Consider the following 22,788-nt stretch of genomic DNA (forward strand, 5'->3'; position numbering starts at 1 on the left):
TTATATTCAAAATATTCTTCCATATCTATTTTTCTAGAATGCATTATTTTTAATTCTGGATTTTCATTTCCGCAATAAAGGATATTTTCGGAATTTTTTAAATTGTGATGGTTGCAGCAAGCAATTGCCTAAACAAATTATGATTGCTGTGCATTTTTTTCCTAAAACTACGAATAAATTAACTAAAATTTGAATAAAATCATATATGATTAAAAGTTAACAAATAAATTTAAGATTAAAACTACGAGAAAAATAAAAAATGATAGATTTTATAAAACATTAAGAACAAAATACAATAAAGTTTTTCTTTTCTTTTTTCCGAATAAGATAACACTTGTTCTGAAATGCTTCGAAGAAGTACAGAAATAAAACCATGTGAAGCTGGATAGCATGCATACTAAATCTGCTGACACGTAGTGGGTACGTGTTGGGAAGACACAAAAGTTGGGGTGTTACGTGCCTTAAGAACACTTCATTTCATGGTTAATTTGAGACATAAAAGATGGCTGAAGAGGTTGATGGTAATATATAGAGAAGAGGTACAGAAGGAGGAAGAATGGAAGAAAAAATGGATCCACAGAAAGCACAAGCAGAGGCCTCAAAGAGACCACCGGGTCATGGTGCTACTGAAGTGCTTCATCAGAGGAAATCACTTCCTTACAGCTACACTACAATGGCTGTTGCTGGTTTCTTAGTTACAGCTGCAGTGGGTTACACTGTCTTGTATGCTAAGAAGAAACCTGAGGCTAGTGCTAAGGATGTGGCAAAGGTTTCTGCTGGAGTTGCACAACCTCAGGATACTCATCCTGAGAAATAGTTAACATCTACCTTTATCATGTACTATACCACTTTTCTCAAACGAATCACTACTCTTTGCATTTTCATTTTATATGTTCTTTCTTTCTGTGGGTTTATTTGTAAGGGGAGAAGCAGATTATGCTTATGAAATTCTGCAATGCAAAATCTACCGTTCCTACTCTTTGGTAATAAATTGTTAATCACTTATAACTGGAAGAGAGAATCTAGTGGACTCTGCAATATTAATAAAATGACTACATTTAATAGTAAATGAGAAATATACCTCAAAAAAATAAGTTTATATAAATATTATAAAATGTTATAGTCCTGAAAAATTATGTATCGTATTTTTACTTATTTTTAGTAGATGAGGATGCATTTTTACTTATTTTTTAGGAGGTGAGGATGCACTTAATTTGTCTCGAGTTAAATTTTATTTACTTTCATATATATCTTAAAAAACAACACGAATTTAAAAAATGGAATTTTCTGAAGTTAAAAATAAAATTAATTGGAAAAAAAAAACTTCCAACATTTTCAAAACTATTTGCAGGTGCACTATTAATGTTCTCTCTTGCCAAGCTTAAAAAACCTCTATGGTGCACTGTGAAATTTCTAATCTTGGTCAAATAAATTCTAAACCCAAACAGAACAGAGAGATGCATCAGATGACCACGACATGACAACATGATGAATGGAGATCGTAGACGATGACATGAAAACTGCCACGACACAACCACGAAAGCTAAAAGAAACTCTAATGTGAGCAAGGTGAGTTTGTTTTTGGATTCAAAAACGGGTCATTTTGGGTTTAAAGAAAAAGTCTCGCTAACTCGATTGCAGACTCACAAATTCAACGGAGTTCAGTGCAATTTTACTGAATTCAACCGAGTTCAGTGCGATTTTATAGAGTTTGTTTCTGAATCAACTCGTACAGGTGAATAAAAAATAAAATGTAAACTCAAATGAGTTAACGAGATAACTCGAGTTTAATAACCATGTGTATAATTAAAGATAACAGTCAACTTTATTCCCTTGCTTTGTACTTTATTCGCTGCCTAAGTATTTATTTTGGTAAACTTTAAGCAATTATTGTGACACTAGAGTTGTTTAGAACTTGATATTCCTTTGCTTTTATTTTCTCCTTCGATGCTTAGCACGCAATCTAAGCAACTTCCGTGAAGCTTTTGTGACAATCAGAATAGTTGCTTTGAAATGCATAAACTTTTCTTTAATCCTGTTGTTCTTGTCAACAACTTGACATATTGATTGCCAAGGCAAGTATGAAAGCTAAACCTCAAACGTACATAACTTTAGGTATCATCAGACAACGACCTCATGCAAATACCAAAAATAGAATGGTAGCAGTGACCAATGCACCTATTGCCTTTGAAATTTTCGATTAGAACAACAATCTAAAACAGGCAACCCAACAAGAAATCCCAAGTAAAGAATTTTGGCTGACACCTTCAATCATTTATCAAATGTGAAAGAAATATCAATTCATATATGCACTTATGCTAAAGAGTAAAAAAAAAATATAGAAGACAGGTGAGCATAATAACAAGATAAAAACTTCAACAGATGCTAATGAATGTGCAAACTACGTTGTTGGGATATCATTTTTATTACACAGCTAATAATAAAAAATCATCTGACAAGGAGCCAACTTGTAATTCTCCGAAAGTAACACAGAAAACAGCCAAGTTAGACTGCAGCGTACACCTTAAAATCTACATTTCGACAACTCAGGCAAGTAAAAGATATTGAAACACAAGAATAACGGTGTTGTCACGATTCAAAATTGTATAGAATAGGTTACATCTGATTCTGAACATGACAGCAGTACCTGAATTTGAAAATCCTTACACAAATGGTCTTCGTCCTTTAAGAAGTATAGTAGATTAATCCAACCCACTGATTGCTATAACTAATCAATCTTGACCGAGGAATAGATGAGCCTTGTGAACCAAAAGCATGCGTAAAATCCGATGGATCCAGTTACAACAAAGAAGGCGTAGGAAGCTATAAGCATGTAACCGAAGTATAATAACCCAGATACCAACTTTGTGATTTCAAGCTTGGTGAAGAAGTAGAATGTTGCATAAAGAAAGAGATACAGAGCAGAAGAGCCAGATGTGAGGTAAGACCGCCACCACCACAAGTAATCCTCACTGCACAACTGGAAGTAGCAGAGCACAATGGTTATTTCAGCACAAGTGACAATGAGGATGGCAAAGACCAAGAAGAGGAAGCCGAAGATGTAGTAGAACTGATTCAACCATATGGAAGTGAGGATAAAGAAGAGCTCGATGAAAACAGCTCCAAATGGAAGTATTCCTCCGATCAGAATTGAGAAGATTGGATTCATGTACCATGCCTGCTCAGGGATCTGCCTTGGGATTTTGTTTGTCTTCACAGGATTCTCAATTGCAGGCTTCTTAAATCCAACATAGGCACCAACAAAAACAAGTGGAACCGAGATCCCAAACCATAAAAAGATCAGGGCAAACATTGTTCCAAATGGCACTGCTCCAGACGATTTTTGTCCCCATATGAGAGCATTTAATACAAAGAAAATGGCAGAAACGATTGCAGGGAACATGATTGCAGTTTTGAGGGCAATTTTCTTCCACTCTGCTCCTTTGAACATTTTATATAAGCGGGCCGAGGCATAACCAGCAAAAATCCCCATGAAAACCCAAAGCAAGAGCATGACTGTCATTAGGCCACCTCGGTTTGAAGGAGAAAGGAACCCCAGGACAGCAAACATCATTGTTACTAGTATCATTCCAAAAAACTGAACACCAGTTCCAACATAAACACATAGCAAATCTGGGTTGTTTGGTGGCCTAAAAACATCACCATGGACAAGCTTCCAACCAGTCTCTTCCTGTGCTTCTTCTTGGGTTTCTAATTCATTGTATTTTGAAATATCACGGTAAAGTGTACGCAGCATTATCATTGCTACCATGCCCGAGAGAAAGAGAACAATCATCAATGAATTCACAATTGAGAACCAGTGAATTTGGTCATCACTCATCAGCAAATAAGCATCCCATCTTGAAGCCCACTTCACATCACTCTCCTAAAAGCAGGAAAAGGTAAAAGCAGGTCAAAGAAGATGACAAAAGATGAGAATAGTGGGATTAAGATGACTTCCCTTGGTTAGAACAAAGCATAAAGAAATTAAGTTACGAGAAGGAAAAAAATATATTAAACTAGACAAACTGCCCATTAACACGATGAATATTATCTACTTGGACATAACTCATAAATGAAACCTTATTTTGAACTACTTGGCTTATGTCCACCAATACCCATCACTGAGTACCAAAGAAAGTATACAGGTACTATTTAATCAAATAAACTCACCTGGAATTCAACATCATAAGTGAAGATAATTTCCTTGTTCTCTTCGACCTCTTGAGGAGTGTTGGAATTGACAACTGTGTGTTTAGCATGAGGGTCACAGGTTGTCAAACGGGTGGCCTTTTCATCCCACTTCCCTTCAAATTCATGTTTAACACTGCACAGCAACATTCATATTAGGAAAATCAACATTGCATACAAACCACAACTGTTAAATGGAATAACTTAATCAAACAAAGCAAGCACAAAAAATACTGACCTGAATGGCTTAACCTCAAAGCCCACAATTCTGGCAGATTCAGTTAGAGTATCTCTATGATATTTCACCGTAAAAGCCAAATGGTTGTGAATAAAATACTTCTCCTCCTTGCTCTGTGTATTTTAAAAAAGTAAGCACAAGAAAACACATGGCATTCACAACAATAAACATTGTTCTAAAAGATGTAGAGCATACCCCAGTATACTGCCCTTTGAGTCCAACATGGAAACCAAGTTGATAAACAGTAGAGTCCGGTTCCACCCGTTTTATGGGAACAACTAGAGGAAGGTTATCTAGGATCCTGAAAGTAAAAGGAAGGTTACAAGATGTCAGGATTGTGGCAGAGAAGTGGAATGAAAATATATGAAAATTATTGAACCCATACATGTTTACTCGATACTCATCATCAATCTTCTCTTTGAACTCTTTTGCAGTTTTGGCATCAAGTTTAAGCTTACATACAATATTGCACATTTGTGGTTCACGCATTTTAAACTGCAAATGTGTCTCTCGGTAAATAAGTTGACAACCATAACACAATTAGCCATGCAAGAATTAAAAATGTCATATAAAACATACCACATATCGAGAATTTTCAATGCGATCACCCCGAAGCACTTCTCCAAGATTTTCAGCACTATCCACTATTTTCTCTGGTGGACAGTACGGAAGAGAATAATATGTATATGGAAGTTGAGTCTTCGTTGAAGTTAATTTGTTTACTTTTACTTGCAATGGATCTCCCTGCACCGTATAAATATATAGTCAGTAAAGAAATAGATCTATACATCTATTTTCTGGATCTTCGTCATTATTAATTTAAAAGACAAGAGTGGACAACAAGAATACAAGGGTAGAAAACAACACAAACAAGATAAATGAGGATGGCCAAAAGCTTAATCACATATTAATTGTGTGCACCCAATGAATCTGATAGGTTGTTAATATGTTAAAAGAAAACACGGGGCAACAAAAACCACCCAAAGATGAATAATTATTAAGTTTACATGTCCAAAAAGAAACAAATAGAAGAGAAATATAACCAGAACCAACAAAGTGAAAGGACAAAGTACATTATTAACAGATTCACAACAGTGTGGCACAAGTGGTTGTTGAGTTTAGGCATAAGAAAATCTAAATATTCAACTGCTAGGGAACAAAAAGTCACATTTAGATTCCCAAGAAACAGCTACCTATCAGCCTTGGACAAGATCCAAAGCCATTAACGGGGCTATAAGTAGAATAACTTTACATGAATTTGTGAAACAATTCTCAGAAAAGACAGAATTTAATTCTATTCTCCTCCTCATCAAAACAACATAAAACAAGTACCCACAGAGTGCGTGTGTGTATCTGGTGAGAATGTGAGGAGTTAATCTAAAGATATCAGTCAAAATTAGCTTCAAGTAAACCAATAACTCTTCTCAAACTCCCATTTGACCCCTAACTTCTTTAATCGTAACAATAAAATACATTAAAGTAGAGAAGACAGTAAAACTCACCTCTGAAACAACATAAATAGTAAACACACTAGTCACCAGACCTATATCCAAAATCTTCTAAGTATACAGTTAAAAACCGTCCTACACTACATGCCTCCACTTCGAACAGGCTACTTCTAATTAACACGTAAGGAAACATCGATACGACATAGGAAAATTGAAAAAAAAAATTGGGCACGGGCTAGAGATAAGACAAATTCTAAAAACCGTGAGCTAAGACATTGCGTAAATTTAATCTAGAAACTAAAATAAAATTAAAATTTTAAATCTCAGTAAAGAATTCATGTCTTAAATATGAGTAAAAGTCACTATAGACATAATATAATACAATGCTAAAACTCATCTAATTATTGTGGTATTCTAATTAATATTGATATAGATTTTTAAGAAACAAAAAGTAAAAAAACAAAAAATACAACTAAGTATTTGAAGCGTCCATTGAGCATCTAACAATTAACATGAGCCCAACACAGCTAGCCTTTAGAAGTCTCCATGCTTCTTACATTACAAGTTGAGCTTAAATTCCATCCACCGACAACCATATTTCGACAACAGAGTCTAACATTATCACAGAGACTAGAACGGATCAAATCATCAAAATGCGTAACATAAATCGGACCGAAGCAACTAAACCTTTTCACCGACACCAGATCGAAGTCAAATTAACAAACACAATATCAACAACAACACTTCCACACACAAAAGGCGCTGAAACAATAATACCGCAATGTCGCCAACCTAACACTCAGAAAATGCAAACAACAACCGGAAATCACAGCCTAATTAAAAAGAACAATAAGAAACAATGTAAAACGAATATAACATCGGTCATATTCATCTCAGATCTCAGATTCAAATGCAGATCGAGCGGTTATGAAGCGAACAAACGATAAATTTCAAAAAACGAAACAATGCGTGAAATTGAAATGGAAATGCAGATTGAGTGAACCTTCTGGAAGTCCTGTGGAGCGACGCCAGGGAGGTAGAAGCAGAGCGCGCCGTGGATGAAGAGCGGAAGAAGAATCGCAGAGAGCGCGAGGGACCTCCAAAACGCCATGGCGTTTGAGATCGAAACGACAGAGAGAAAAAAGAGAGAACGATAGATCTGTGTGAGGTCTTTTGAATTCGTATTGTTATGTTCGTTGAGAGCAGAGAGTGATATAACAAGGGGTGAAGAACGAGGTGAAGCTTTTTCTCCGGTTACTCACGGGTACGGTTATTACTTCATTCTCCTCACTGATGTCGCCACGTCACTGCTTCGGCTAGAAGCGAGGGCAGGATCGGAATTTTGTCTTTTTTGGGATTGTTGATTGGAGGGAAAATTAGGGAGTTACTTATTATTAACTCGTCAATGCTTCTTCAAGCCAGATCTGTAGGAATGGTAAACACTACTTTTATGTTCCTTCTTCCTAGGAGAGAAAATATACAGCAAATTTTTTTATATATTTTTTATTAAATAAAAAATTGTTTAAAAATGAATTAAAAAAATGAGATCTGGAAGTTTCTTATATTATATGATAAAATAAATAGTGAAAAATTCAATTTAATTAAAATAGAACTTGACGAGGAAGCAAGTTTGGTAACCATTTTAAGTTAGCGTAGTTTGATTAGAACGTATAGATTATTAAAACCTTAAGCTAAACCAATGCTGTCGGCAACAACAGGAATGTGTTTATTCATTTACTCCCTAATCAAAACCAAAACCTCACATAATTCAAATAATACTTAATTAACATTATACTAATTACTTATGGTGAGATATTGAAAACTCTCCACCTGTTTTTAGGTTGGGTTGTCACTTATAATGAAAACAAAGTTTCATATATGCAGAAAAGGATAAGCATTTATTCATAACTTACCTTTTATTCCTGTTAAAGTAAGTGATGAGGAAAGAAAAATACCAAAAAAAAATTATAATTGGTCGTGGTTAAAGAAAATGGCATTTTCTTAATCGTAATTTTTGTCTTCATCTTGAAAAAAAAATGTATGCGTTTTCCACGTGTAAGAAGAAGAAAGTACTTAGGTTGCCACCGACAAAGTTCCAGCTCAGCAAGTGAGTGCATCTTGGCTGCAACGTAGTGGTTACGGTTTGCACTTCAAAAGTTTCTCTATCAATAATTCTAAGATGAAGAATAAAAAAATAAAGTGAGTCTATCTATAAACAAGATTTATTTTATATATAAATTATAAAATAAAAAATTTAAAGAAATTAAGAGTAAGTTTAATTAGTTTTTTTATAAATTAATGTACAAATGCTAATTCATTTTTAATTTACTTATAAGCAAATTTTAGTTTAAAGAAAAACGTTTTTTTTTCTCATATTAGTTTTTGTGGAGAATTTTTCTCAAACATATCCTAAGTGAAATATTTTTTCTATAAATTAGTTTATATAAGTTAATTTTAACTTGTAGAAAATTGCATTTCACTTATTCTTTTTTTTTTTTGTCCTGAATGTGTTCATGAAGATTTGTTGGAAATTTTACCTATATATACTTATTAGAATAAATTAATGAATTCATACTAAGAAATGTGCATTAGTAAATTATTATGAGAACAAATTGCTAATAATTACATTATTTACTCGTTAATTATTATATATGTAATTATTGTTGATATGATACCTTTTGTGGGCCTTATCTATTGCTGGACTCGCACTCCAAGCCATGTTACATCTAGATAAAATATGTATTATATTGAGGTTTAATTCGACAAAATATAATAGAAATTAATGTACTTATTTTACCATTCTTTTTCTTCTAAAATAAGAGGAATGGGAAAAAAAAATTAAACACTATTTTATTGTCATAAAATATAACATATTCAAATGATAGAATTATGAAAGTTTTATTATCCTCTTTTATTGCTAACTTGCCCACTTTGAATACCCATTGGAAATTGGGATGCTAAAAACTAAATTAAATTCAAAAAACAGTGAAGTAAACTCAGTTAAATTAGAAAAACTATAATATTTTATTTAAAATTAAATTAAATCCTTTTCAAGAACCAAACTACTGAAATATCATTGCAATACATTACTTAAATTATTATAAAAATTATAATAATAATAATAATAAATATCAATTTATAAATTTTTGTTAATAATAAAAATTATCTAAATACTAATATTTTTTTTATAAAATAAAATTTAATCTAGTTAATATGATAAATGGAGGAAGCTCAAAAGATGGGGCTTACTAATGTCTCACTAGAATGTGATTCTACTTTGGTTTCTGTTGCGTTTACGATTAGGACCAATGTTCCTTTGATGCTTCGTAATCGATAAAATACTTGTCTTAATTACGATGGGAAAATCAAGTTTATGCTTATTCATATTTTTCGTGAAGGGAATGCATGTGATGATAAGTTGACTAATTTATGATTTATTCATAGATCATCTTTTCATTGGTATAATAGTTACCATCTATTCTATTCTTAGAATTTTGTATAAATAGGTATAGTCTACCTACTTATCATTTTTATTAATATATGGATTTTGATCCAGTTCCACCATATTTTTGTTTTTTTTTTCTTTTCTTTTTTAATAATATTTTTTTCATGCGATGACAAATGATTGTTGTTACTTGAGGTGTCAGTATAACCAAAATGTCAAGTTGCATAGTAATGTCTAACATGAAACCTTTTATTTAAAAAAAATTAATTATTTTTGTTTATGAAATTACTTTTTATTTAATATTTTTTTGTAATATATCACTAAAAATATCATTAAATAGAAATTATTTTAAAAATAAAAAGTTATAAATTAATTTTTAAGCTAGTATTTAATTAGTTACAAAGATTTTAGCTACCACTTACTCTATATTCTAAAATTAGTAGTTAAAACTTTATAACTAATTAAATACCAATTAACTAATTGTATATAAATCTAGAAACTAGTTTATAAATTTAGAAATTAGTTTATAAATTTATTAACTAGTTTAATACCAATAAATTTGTAGTATATAAAATAGTATCTAATTTATTCAATATACTAACTAATTGTTTATTTCAAAAATTAATTTTTATTTAATAATTTTTTAGTATTATATATATATATATATATTTAATAAAAAGTAATAAATTGGGTAAACTGAGTATTGTAATATCATTTAGAATGGCATTAAAAGTAATAAATTTTTATGATCATACCTCAATCAAAATTAAATCACATGATTTTTTTTATCTTTTGTGCGTGTTTTTTTATCTATTTTTCATCACAATTTATGAGTCCTTCGCAAATTCAAATTTGAACACTGTAACATTTTTTGAAATCGGTAAAAAATAATTGAATTAAATGTTGAATTTGGGGTTCAGTAACCATTTTACAAATAAAAGATATATACAGTATTTGTGGATGCAATGCACACTCAGCAGCAAAAATAAACACGAAGCATGAGAATATCCCTTCTCCCATTTCTTATACTAGATGCAGGAAGCACACTAACAAAAGTTGAAACCAATCTGCAGAATCTCCATGCTCTCATCAAAACTATTTTCTAGTTACTTAATTGTTCAACACCTTTGTGCAACCAAAGTTTCTCTCATGCAATGTGCTTGTATCGCTTAGCTTCTACATCTGACCCCATTCACTCTGCCATAATCATATGTAGAAATCAATGTTTCTGTGATACATGGAATGTTTGGACAGTTAATCCTAAGCTCTCCCCTCATAATTTAGTATTTTTAACACAAATCATGGGGTTTCATACCTTCAACTATTCCACATATAATGCCTCTTTAGCATTTACATTTCCATTTTGAAAAACAAACAAATTCTTTTATTTCCAAACGATCCATATTAGAAACAAAACTAGTATAATTTAATAAACAAATTCTCTGGTATATACAACATTAATTAAACCTATTAATATGTTAATTTTTATTTTTTTAATTGAAGTCGTCAATTGGTTTAACAACTTCGTTTAAATAAAATGTAAAAAAATTATACACTTTAGTGTATTTTATTTAAATTGAAGTTGTAAATTTTATTGGTATTTTAATTTTTTTTTTTTTCAAAAGTAATAATTAATATTTTTTTAAATAAAAATATGTATGTAATAATAATTTATAAGTTATTTAAAATTACATTAAATAAGAATGTTGCAGACATTTTTATTTTATAGATATATAATATAAAAAAATTGTTTTGACAAAAAACGAACTTGCCTTATACATATACACTCTTAAAAAGGTACTCATTCAAAGATGTTGAATGTATCATTTAGAGAGTGCATTAAGCATGAAAGTTGATAATGATAGAGAAAATCATCATAGTAAATGACATTCAATGCACTTATTAACTAACATTTTTTTATATGATAATATAGTTTGTTTGTCGTGTTGTATTAGGTAGGTTGTCTTTACTTTGCAAATGCATTGATATGTAGGAAAAAATATATGTTTCTTTCTCTATTTTATTTTTTTAAAGTGTTTTTTTACTATCTTTAATCCAACATATTCTCTTGAAAATGAATTCATCCAACATATTCTCTTGAAAATGAATTCATTTTTCGTAAATGTTTGAGAAGACAAGATAGAACGTTATACAATATAACACATATATACTTATAATTATACTTAACCCTACTAAATTTATGTTTTCTATGTTTTTTTAAGGTATAGATGATGTGTTTCGTACTTAGATAATGTTGAGTCCTTAGATAATATTTTATTTTTTGTCTTAAAACATGTTTATTTGTATATTATTATTTTAAACATAGGTTTTAACCATTTTTTTTGTTTAATGATAATGTATAATCGACTTCTAAGATAATGTTTGCACCTCCACTTATATATTCTAATTTAGTTATTTTTAGTTGATCATGCCAATAAATGAACATTTTGAGCGTGTGATTAGTGATTAGATATATGTGAGGTGGTCCAACATGCATGTGTGTTCGTGAGTTGGGTAGGATCTCGACAAACCCATTACCCAACCCACTAAAAAAATACCAGGTTGACATTTTTTTATGTTAAACAATTCAACTAAACCCACTCTTAAAGAGGTTGTATTATGTTGGGTTAATATTTTTGTTCCTTTGAAGTTGTCATTTTCAAGGATCAAACTAATAAAAAAAAATAACACAATCTTACAAAAATCAATTCAAGACTTGAAGCAAGTCAATTCATAATAAGTTTGTCTAAATTAATTCAAGCCATATAATTTGTTCATAACCTAAATATAAGAGAAATTCTTGGGTTGGATTAGAGTGAAATAACTTGGATTAGACGAGATTAACTTGATCATAAATGAAACTGAACACAATTATCAATAGTCAATTTGATCAAAGAAATTAAAGTTTGTTCGTGAATTTTTTTTTATTAAAATAAAATAGCATTAGTTTTAATATATATATATATATATAATTTAAAATACTGAAAAGAGAATAAAAAAAAGATAAAATTGAAAAACATAAGAAAGAAAGAATGTTTTGATAATTGAAAAACGTAATAAGAAAAAAGGGCAACCACTAGAGAGGAGGACAAATAAAAAGGAGAATAACAACATCTCACTATAAGCGTATTGCTCTTTGCACCACTATATTTTGGACAATTTGGTTATCCTCCTACTAACCGTGAATACTTGCTCCTGTTGTAGTCATAGAAAATGTTGAGTGAATCAAAATGTATGCTAGTTTATTTATTTGTTTATCAAGTATGTTTTAATATATTTCTTAAACAACTAAACTCTAAATTTTACATTAAATTATAATAATTGAGCAATATTTATTAAAATAAAATAATTTTAAAATTATATTAATCAAATTATAATTATAAATTGATATCAAATTAACATTTTCTTTGTTTATGAGGTTGTTTAAAATTTTGCTATGGCCTAAATTTTGGATTGCATCAGGTATATCCAATTTCATACCCTTCATTTTGTTTACTTCAATTCATTCTACAAACTATATAAATATTATAAATGTTTTCATTAATATTTAGATCTTCTTTACATTTTAAATAGGTATTGTTTAATACTTTTATATATTATTTTATTAGTTAAATATATATATGTATGCTTGCATGCACAACTTTTTTTATTTAAAATTTTTGTACCGATTCTTTTAAAAAAAATTGTACTGATTCTTTTAATATAACTGTGTAGTTTATAGTGCATTTAAATATTAAAAAGTCATTCAGATATATGTATGACCAAACATGTCATATTTTATCTATGGCCTATTAATTAAAATACGTATTTAAAAATTTGATTTTTTTTATTAATAGTTTTACGTTATTTTGACACACTTAAATAAAGTTTAGATATATGTATAAACACACACGTCATTTTATTTTACATTCTTTTATTTAAATTTATTTTAATTAATAAATTATTTAAAATAAGTATACGGTCTATCGCATCACTTTAATTTTAAAAAATATAATTCAAATATACAATAAATATTATATAAGTTTATTTCTAAATAAAGTTGATGTGCAACAATCTACAATCTTACATGTAATTCACATTATATTTGTTTATTATATTTTTTTTCAATAAAAAATAAAATTAATTAAAACAGGAATATTTCAGGAGTATTCATCCGTATACTATTTGTTTATTATGTGATTTGTAAGCATGTTATAGTATTTGACAGAATCTTATTGCCTGAACGATGTTAATAATGTAACCTTTCATTTAAATACTTAAAAAAATATTATAACTTTAACACTAAAAAGCATTTAACACACAAAAAATCGTTTTTAAAAAAAATTATGTAACATTGGTTTCAATTATGAATGAATATGCCAAATAGCAAACTCAAATTTTGTTGGGTCGAAATAAATAAATCCATAAATATTTTCTTGGTTCTAAAAAATAAGTAATTTAAAATAATTTTTCATATATTTTTTGTTTGATTTTGGAGAAAATCAGACAAAATGTTATATTTTCTACAGGATCTCTAAGCTGAACTCCCATCTAAAAAAGAATAACCAAATTTTTCATACTTTTAGAGAGAATGCATAGAAAATATATTTTAGAGTTTTATGAAATATAGTTTGAATAGTTCAATTTTTCAATTTATAAATTTTTTAAATTAAATAATTAAATATTTATAATTCATCTTATTCAAATGAGTTATACTCTTAAACTCTTAAACACATTAACTGAACTGTTTTCATCTTAATACTTATTATAAGTTAATTCTTCACAAACCAACAAAATCTTTGCATCAACAATGAGATTCAACCAATATATGAATTTCATTTAGAAAAATTGAATTGGTAATTAAGGGCTTTCTTTGTTAATTCAATTTTAACCCATCACCAACACACACATACACTGCAAAAGACCATAGAAATATATATATAGCATCAACATAACTTTTAAAAAACTTATATTATTCTTGGGCTATTTAATGATTACTCTATTCACAAAAATATGAAATCGGTAATTAAGTAATGATGATATTTTTCGATTTACAAAAATGCAATGATGCTCTCTTTTATACCTTTGCATCATGATACATAGGACTTGCCATGATCATCATAGGTTCTCGTCCTCTCCAACAGAAAAAGAAAAAAAAAAGCACAAAATGGCATTGACATCATTATTATTATTGTTATTGTAACATAATTTTGTGCATGATGGGAAGCATGTGTTAGAAAACATGGCATTTGTGTAACCCTAATTGGTGTTGAAGGGGTGGAAGTGATAGTGTGAGTGGGGGAAAAGGTAGTGATGTTAGATAGGGTTTTTGAAGAAGAGCTTCTTGAAAGCTTGATAAAATGGTGAAGCCAAACAGAACCTTGACCCAAAAATGAGGAAGTGATTCTAAAATGTGAAGGGAAAGAAGTGGGGCATAAAGGGGGGCACATGGTCCCCTAAAAGGGTCAATTTGCCAACTAAAAGACCCTCCACACCCCAACCATTATCAAGTATTGGGACCCTCCTTCAAACCCACCATTATTTATTTGTGATAGCCTTTTGCCCACGCCTAATCTCACCCCATCATTTCCCCTTACCCACACATGCGCATATGATTAGACAAAACCCCCTTAAGTTGCATCAATCTCATACAATACTTTACATACATAATCACCTTCTCTAAATATCAAATTATAATCAATAACTAAAAAAATCATGAAATATAAACAAATTTTAAACATAAAATAATTAATTACTACAATGACTAAATTAGAGAGCATTTTAAAAATTAAAAAAATATTTAGTTTCTAAATCAGTTTACATTATTGTTAAATAGTTTCTAAACTGATATCTAATTAGCTACCAAGGTTTTTCTACCAAATTTAGAATCTAATACTTCAAAATTTCAAAATATAAGTTTGAGTTTAAATTTTGTGAATAGAAAAAAAATATATATAATTGAGAAAAAAAATCTCACTCAAAATAGTCAACCAGATTCTTTCGTAGAGATTACTTTTTCAATTATTATATGTATTTGTTTCAAATAACACTTGTTTAAGTATATTAGTTTCTTATCAGAACTTTTGTATTTTGAATTATTAATATTCTCGGTTCAACAATACTTTATGTCACCAAACAAAATTAAACTTGAACACTTGTTTTTGTTACTTGAATATGTTGGTACTTGAATTAAAGGAAACTTAAAAAAAAAAAAGTCGAAAACACCTTGGTAACAAAATTTGTAAAAAACTAGAACATTTGGGTTACGTGCTAATAAATATTTAGATAATTAATCAGGCTACTAAACAAACTACTTAAAGAGTCATATCGATTATATATTTACTGTTTCACTTATTTTTAACTAATTTGAGTGTCATAAACACACTGTCCATATATAACTAATTAAAATAAGGGTAAGTAATTTATCATAAGTTTATTTAACACTAGAAAGTTATTTAATATTTTCTTCGTTTGAGAAATTAACATGATTATAAAAGAAAATATTTTGGTCTCTTTAGTATCATAATGGTGTGATTTTAAATCTTCAAATTTAAATTCTTCGGATTAGTTATATAAGTATGTGATTTGAATCTTGCATAATTAATTGGATCTAAAATGTAAGCTTCATATAGGAATTAAAATCGCAAATTATATCTTAAAAAGATCAAATTTGTAAAATTAAAATGAGAGATGTTTTTATAAAAACTTTTATGTTAGATATTATTATAAAATTTGAGATTTCAACTAAACTAATACTTTAAATAATAACAATAATCTGTTATTATGAAAAAAAAATTATTAAAAAATAAAATTTTAAAACCACATATTTATGACACTTTAATGATTCAATTGGATGAGATTGAAATGAGAAAACTATAATGCCTAAACTAAAGAGTGAAGTGAAACCTTAAAGAAATAAAAGAGAAAAGTGGTTTTAAGACCTTTATTGCAAGGTTTTAGCTGAGGTTTGGACATAATTAACGAGCATTGTCCGCAATTATGGTAGCTATTAACGACACTTTTGGAGTTGTTGCACTAAATTATGGTTGAAGAAAGAGGAAAAGAAGTGATGGTTTTGGCATGGGGAACTTTATAGACGAATTTATTATATGGCATTGGACTTTGGTGAATGGTATAGTGTCACCATTTGCCTAACTTATGATTAGAGGATTTTGTGGACCCATGTGAAAGCCACTTGCATCACACATGCTACCACACCAAGGTCACGTAGTAGCTTCACATTGTGGATACATGTCATTTCATATTTAAATGCTTCAAGGCAAAATAAAATATTAGATCATCATCATCATGGAGAAGGGAATATAGACTTACAAAATCTATTTGGTTTAATAACTTCTAATACTCAAAATTTTATTATTATGATGTAGGTTTTGAATTACAACTTTTATACTTAAAAAACTTTTATTATGAAGTAATGCTTATCAAACACAACTTACCCAATCTTATAATCAATATCAATTTGTTTGATGTAATAATACTTTCAAAATTATATTATTATGGTAAATTTTCCTCTTATACTAGTAATATTTTTAAAACTTACTTGTTACATAATGAAAGTGTACATGGTGTTTATGTCAAATAATCAAAAAGTGTAGAGAGAAACTACTCTTAAGATATATCAATTTTTTTCTTTGCATACATAAATCCTTTTTGAATAATTTAGGAACTAAAAAAAAATAGTTAGGGATATTAAATTTGTTAAAATGTTTTCTTTAGAATTGGAGTTATAAACTAAATAATTGATTGGTTGATGTTATAATTGAATTTGGAATTACATCTTATATTGAATTTGGATATGAAATTACAATTGAAATTGCAAGTGGATTTGAATTTTGAATAAGAATTGACATTGTATTTAGAATGATATTGGGTTTAAACTTATAATTGATATAGATAGGTTTCAAAATTTAAAAACGAATTAGATATGCTTTTAAACTAATTGTTTTTTCATCACTCATGGTGTCAACTTAACTGATGTTGTCAATTTTTTTCTACCAATTAGCGTCAATTAGACCGACACAAACCCTTTAATTAAAATGTTTTATTTACTTAAAGTGTTTACTTATGTGACACTAAGGTTATCTTTTTTTTTGTTTATTTAATGTTAGTCTGGTCAACCCTATCATTATATTATTAAATATTAATCATCCAATTTGCTTTTGTTAGGTCGACGTTACTAGCGTCCCCTCCATACACCGACACAAGATTCAATAACTTTTAGACATGGAGCATGGGTTTTTTTAGCTGATGCAAGACTGACATTAATCACGCTTTAATGTTAACTTTTCTTATTTTGTGTCAGTTTTTGGCCGACGCTAAAACTATTTGTTCTTGTAGTGAATTGTCCAAATTGTTACCCAGAAATTGTGCATCTCTATAAAAGAACATGCACAAAACTTGAATCATTGGGTATATGGACCAAACAAGTCATAAGTTCGATATAGCATTATAAAATAGGCAACGTTCTATTTATGCATGTACAATACCTCATTTCATAATTCATGGTCAAATTTAACGATATTTTTTTTATCGAAAAATAATAAATATATTTATATTAAAACACTTGTGGTGCTGTAATCCATTTACATATTATATGCATTCATTGTTATCCATCTAATATATGATTAAGGTTGTATAAAAAACTTCTAAAAGAACACTTGTTATATACAATCCAAGTTTCTACAATGTGTTCAATTCATTAATCAATTCGTTAATAAAATAAGTATGATGTCAAAGCTAAATCTCATACAAACCCTTCAAAGCACGAATCCTACAATCTTAGTGTTTCATCTCCAATAGCTTAATGTGACTATCTAGATATGAAAGACAATACAAAAAATTAAAATGTAAAAAAATAAAATAAAGTTAAATTATAGTATATAAACAAGTGTTGACCTAACTTTAAAAATTCACTTTGTAAAGTTGAGTTAGGTTTCAAATTTACTTTTTAATATGTCATTAAAGTTTATCCTAGTGAGATTTTTTGAATTTATCATATTATCTACTATCGAATTGTTATTGAATAATTTATAAATATATAGTCTCATACTCAAGATAATCATGTAAAAATCTTATTTTACGGGCATTATAAGGTTTATTTACTCTCAAAATCTATTTTTAAGACATTTTTATTTCCAAAAAACACTAAAAGAAAATTATTAAATAATAATTAATTTTATAGAAAAAAAATTAATTACTAAATTGACCAAGTGAAATACTATTTTATAAACTAAAAAATATTGAGATCTAAAGTTGTTTCTATTATTAATAAAAAATTATAAAATAGTTTCTAAATTAATATCTAACATTAGCAACCAAAGTTTTAACCACTAACTATTTTAGATTCAAAATTAATCACTAATTTATAATTAAAAATTAATTTAAAATCTTTAAAGTAATTAATAGTCAAAACATAACTTAGTTAATATAATGATTAATTATTTCTTGTTTAAATTAGTTAATATATATTTTTTATCTCTAAATTAATTACTATTTAATAATTTTATTATAGAGAAGACTTAATTATATTTTAGGTATATTATTTAACTTTGATTTCATATTAAAAAATTACTATCCTTAATCCTATTCGTTGAATATGAGATGCTCATATTTAAAGTAGTGTGAATACACTTTTGAAATGACAAGATTAAATAAATTATAATTAGTTTCATTTTTAATAGTTTAGTTTACTGAATTTTGATAATAGAGACAATTTTGTTTAAGTTGAGTAAAACTATATCAAACAATATAATCTTATTTTTCATATATTCTTAAATATACTAGTCTCCTTGACTAGGCAGAATAATCTCATGTAGTTGGCTTAAGTTTATGAACATATAATAACTCATAATAAAGAATACTATTTTAAGTACATGTCCATTTAAAGATAATTTCACTATATATATCTTAAAATAAATAACCAAACACACTTAATATTTGTAAAAAAAAATAACTATATCATATTTAATGTATCATTTTAACAACTAAATTATTTTATTTATTGTATATATATTTTTATATTTTGATGTATTTAAGGTAGTTAGTCAGTAATCTTCGATATCAAGTATTATCATATCATCCGATCCTAACCGGTATAGTTTTAATTCATAATAATAGAAATAAGAATTCAAAATATAAAGTGTAATTAATTGTATTAAATTTGATGTTGAATTAATATGTATTTTTATCTTATCTTATCCTTTAGTCCTTTGTGGTACATGGTGGTCTTAGGTTAAAAGGATGGTGCATTTAGTTAGTCTTTATCAAATGCATGTGATGTGAGGACCATTTTCCTTTGATTGTGGTCCTTATAACCTCATCTTATCTTATTAATTGTTATTTCCTATAGTCTGCTTTATAGGTCAAGTATTCATAAGCATTAAAAAGAAGATGATTAATTTAATATCTTTTTTTGTCAGACAAAGACATCACAAACATATTTTTATTCCTGTAATTTTTCCACCATTTTCCACCTTTTTTGCCACAAAATTGTGATTTCCATAAAACATTTTAAATTTCAAAACAGATTAAATCCCCAGAAAATGACAAAGAATTTACCTTTGTTTTCTGAATCCACCAAAATTAATTTTTAATTATTATCAAAGTTTGAAAATCTAATATTGCATGTGAAGGTGGTGGCTTTTCCAAAAGCATTTATTTTTTCATTGGAAAGGTTCATTAGCACCAAGGTGTCAGTTTCATATTCTAGCAATTGTTCTAGTGAAACCTGGAACAAACTTTGCAGGAAAAACCTTTTCTATTATATAAATATTGACCAAAGTTTCCAGTGTCAGAACAGAAGAAGGTCATTAAAATAAACTATACATGATATCTTTGATTAAATGATATTTTGGTATATTTTGGTATTTTTCAAATAAATATCTTCATCTCTTAATTACTTTCAATATCCCTTCTCTTCCTACATTCTATGTTGTCCTTTGCTTATTGTCCTTTTCCTTCTTCTTCAATTCCTTTCAATGACATGGTCTCTTCTCTTCAAAACTTCTATAAAGTATATAAATAAATGTATTCAAATTGTACATATAAATGTTGTTATTTACAATTGATCAATTTGAAATATATATAAAGAGTTTGAGTAGTGGATGCAGTACTTTTCTATTTAGAAAAAAAACATATTTTTTAAATAATTTATATTATCTAAATGCACTAGTTCAATTGTTTCAAAAGCTTCAAACAATACAAATTATTATTTTTTATATGTAAAAGTTACTAATTGTCTAATTGACTTCTTTTGGCGTGTTTAATGATTTATAATTGACATATACAAAAAAAAAATGTCGGCATTCCCCTCAATTTATCTATCTATATCTATTTATATATATATATATATATATAATATAATATGTTTAAATAAGTACCTTTCTAACAAAGTATAATTTTGAATTTTCAAAAATCAAATTTGAGACGTATTATACTTACAAATGTTGTGTTTGGTTAGTATTTATTTGGTAATTAAAAAAGTTAAACTTTTTTTTAGTTAAAATGAAAAGTGAATAATTTTAACGATGAAAATGTAATATTGAAATAAAACATAAAAAAATATATGTTCATGATCATATAACTAATATGAAAATGTTTATTTTCATCCTTAAAATTCAGATAATAGTTTTATGCTATTTTTTTTAGTATTGATTAAAAATAATATTAAAATTTTGAAATTAGTGAATATTTATTTTATTTAGTTAAAATAAAAAATTAATTACAATATAGTTATTATATGTGACGACCGTACAATTCTTACTCAAGTAAAATACTCTAAGTGTTTATCTTATATATTAACAATTGAGATATAAATTATTAAATCAATTTGTTTTTATATTATTTATTTTTAATCAAATTTGACATAGATAATTATAAATTAATAGTTAAATTGACAAAATTCACCTTTTTTAAAAAAAAAAAGATACTGGCGATATAACATATCACAAAAATTATAGTGATGCAATTTGATCTTTCCCGTATCTATATGTGTATAGATGACACTCTAATCTTTATACACAAACAAACAGTAAACTATTATTGATTTTGATAATAATATATGTATATATTAAAGCATGTTTCTCAAGAAAATTTCAACACGGTGTCTTTAAACAACCCAAACTATATTCTTTAAATAACTTAAACTACAGTGTTATAAAATCATCTTATATTCTCAAATTGTTGTGAAAAATAAGAAATAACACAAAATAGGTTAAATTTTGTTTTGAACATTTTGTAATTTTTTTTTATTGTTGTCTATTTAGGTGATATGCATATAAATAAAAGATTTGATGAAATTAGGTGATATGCATATAAATAAAAGATTTGATGAAATTTTGAATGATTAGGTTTAATTGTTCCTTGATTCTTTAGTTAGTCAAATAGTATAATAACACGAAATGTAAAAGATTAAGGAAAGAAAATACTCATTATTTTTATACTAGTTCGTCTATTGTTAGAGACTGTATATGTCTAATTATTCACAAATCAGTTAAGTTCTACTAAATAGTCTATCATTTTGAAGTACATCTGAGTACTTTTTCATGAAGTCAGTTTTGGTTAACACTGAGTATTTTTTACACTAGCAATTCCTAGCTCATGAATGAGTATTCTTGACATTAGTCACTATTGGCTCAACCTAGTTACAAGGTTTGAATGATCAACATATCACTAGTTTCTACTCTCTAGAGAGGGCAACGTCTTTCAATGTATATAAAGTTTAAGCTCTATCTACTAGTAGGCAGGAATGAACACAAACATTGTTTTTACAAAGCTTTAGAGCACACAAAAAAAATCAGTAGAGTTTCAACACTTGCAAAATATGATTCACTTTCTTGTCTTCTTTTTCTTCAAAACATGTATTCTTATAGGCTTTAGAAAAGTATCGTTGCTTGGAACTCTCTTCATTGTTTTCTTTCTTCTTTTGTCATCCTCTCGTGAGGTCTTATGTTGAGAAACATGAGGTCTTATGTTGAGAAACATTAAAAGCATGACATGGAGCATTAAATTCTCTTATCTTTTTGACGCCACATCTTTAATAGTTGGTAGTACTTATCTTCCTTCATATCACATCCTTTTACACCAAACATTAGTCAAAAGTGAATATTGTGCAAGATAGACGATCGAGTTAGAGTTAAAATTAGTCGTGTCAGGAAAGTTGGTGGTCAATTTAGCTTTAACTCACATATCCATGTATTTTTGAACGTTGTTGCTTGGCACGAATCTTCCTAGAACAAACGTAGAAGACATTTTATGTATCTTCATACTTAAGCTTTTAAATGTTCTTCATGTGTATCAGCTTGAAGTCTTGGTCTCTACTTATAATTTGAGTGATCTTCAATTTGCTTATTAGATGGAACTTGATCCTATCATATGTCAAACAATATATATGCATTTGTAATATGATCAGTGTTAATCAAACACAACTACTTCACATATTTCAAACACTCAACTTGTTCTGGTTCATA

At 28.1% G+C, this 22,788-nt stretch overlaps 2 protein-coding genes across 2 annotated transcripts; one reads left to right on the forward strand and one right to left on the reverse strand.

The window, feature by feature from the left end:
* Window positions 1–485: 485 nt before the first annotated feature.
* Window positions 486–976, forward strand: LOC137816705 (uncharacterized). Its single transcript, XM_068619973.2, has one exon. It carries the CDS (start codon window positions 557–559, stop codon window positions 815–817), a length of 261 nt encoding a protein of 86 aa, XP_068476074.1. The 5' UTR covers window positions 486–556; the 3' UTR covers window positions 818–976.
* Window positions 977–2,389: 1,413 nt separating this feature from the next.
* Window positions 2,390–7,342, reverse strand: EMP1 (Endomembrane protein 70 protein family). Its single transcript, XM_068619972.2, has 7 exons — window positions 6,881–7,342; window positions 5,009–5,173; window positions 4,815–4,924; window positions 4,625–4,730; window positions 4,430–4,542; window positions 4,174–4,327; window positions 2,390–3,886 (listed from the first exon to the last, which is right to left on the reverse strand). Exons 1-7 carry the CDS (start codon window positions 6,986–6,988, stop codon window positions 2,729–2,731), a joined length of 1,914 nt encoding a protein of 637 aa, XP_068476073.1. The 5' UTR covers window positions 6,989–7,342; the 3' UTR covers window positions 2,390–2,728.
* Window positions 7,343–22,788: the final 15,446 nt, after the last annotated feature.

The sequence above is a fragment of the Phaseolus vulgaris genome, chromosome 1, assembly GCF_051622355.1.
Source record: "Phaseolus vulgaris cultivar YP4 chromosome 1, ASM5162235v1, whole genome shotgun sequence".
Classification (NCBI taxonomy): domain Eukaryota; kingdom Viridiplantae; phylum Streptophyta; class Magnoliopsida; order Fabales; family Fabaceae; genus Phaseolus; species Phaseolus vulgaris.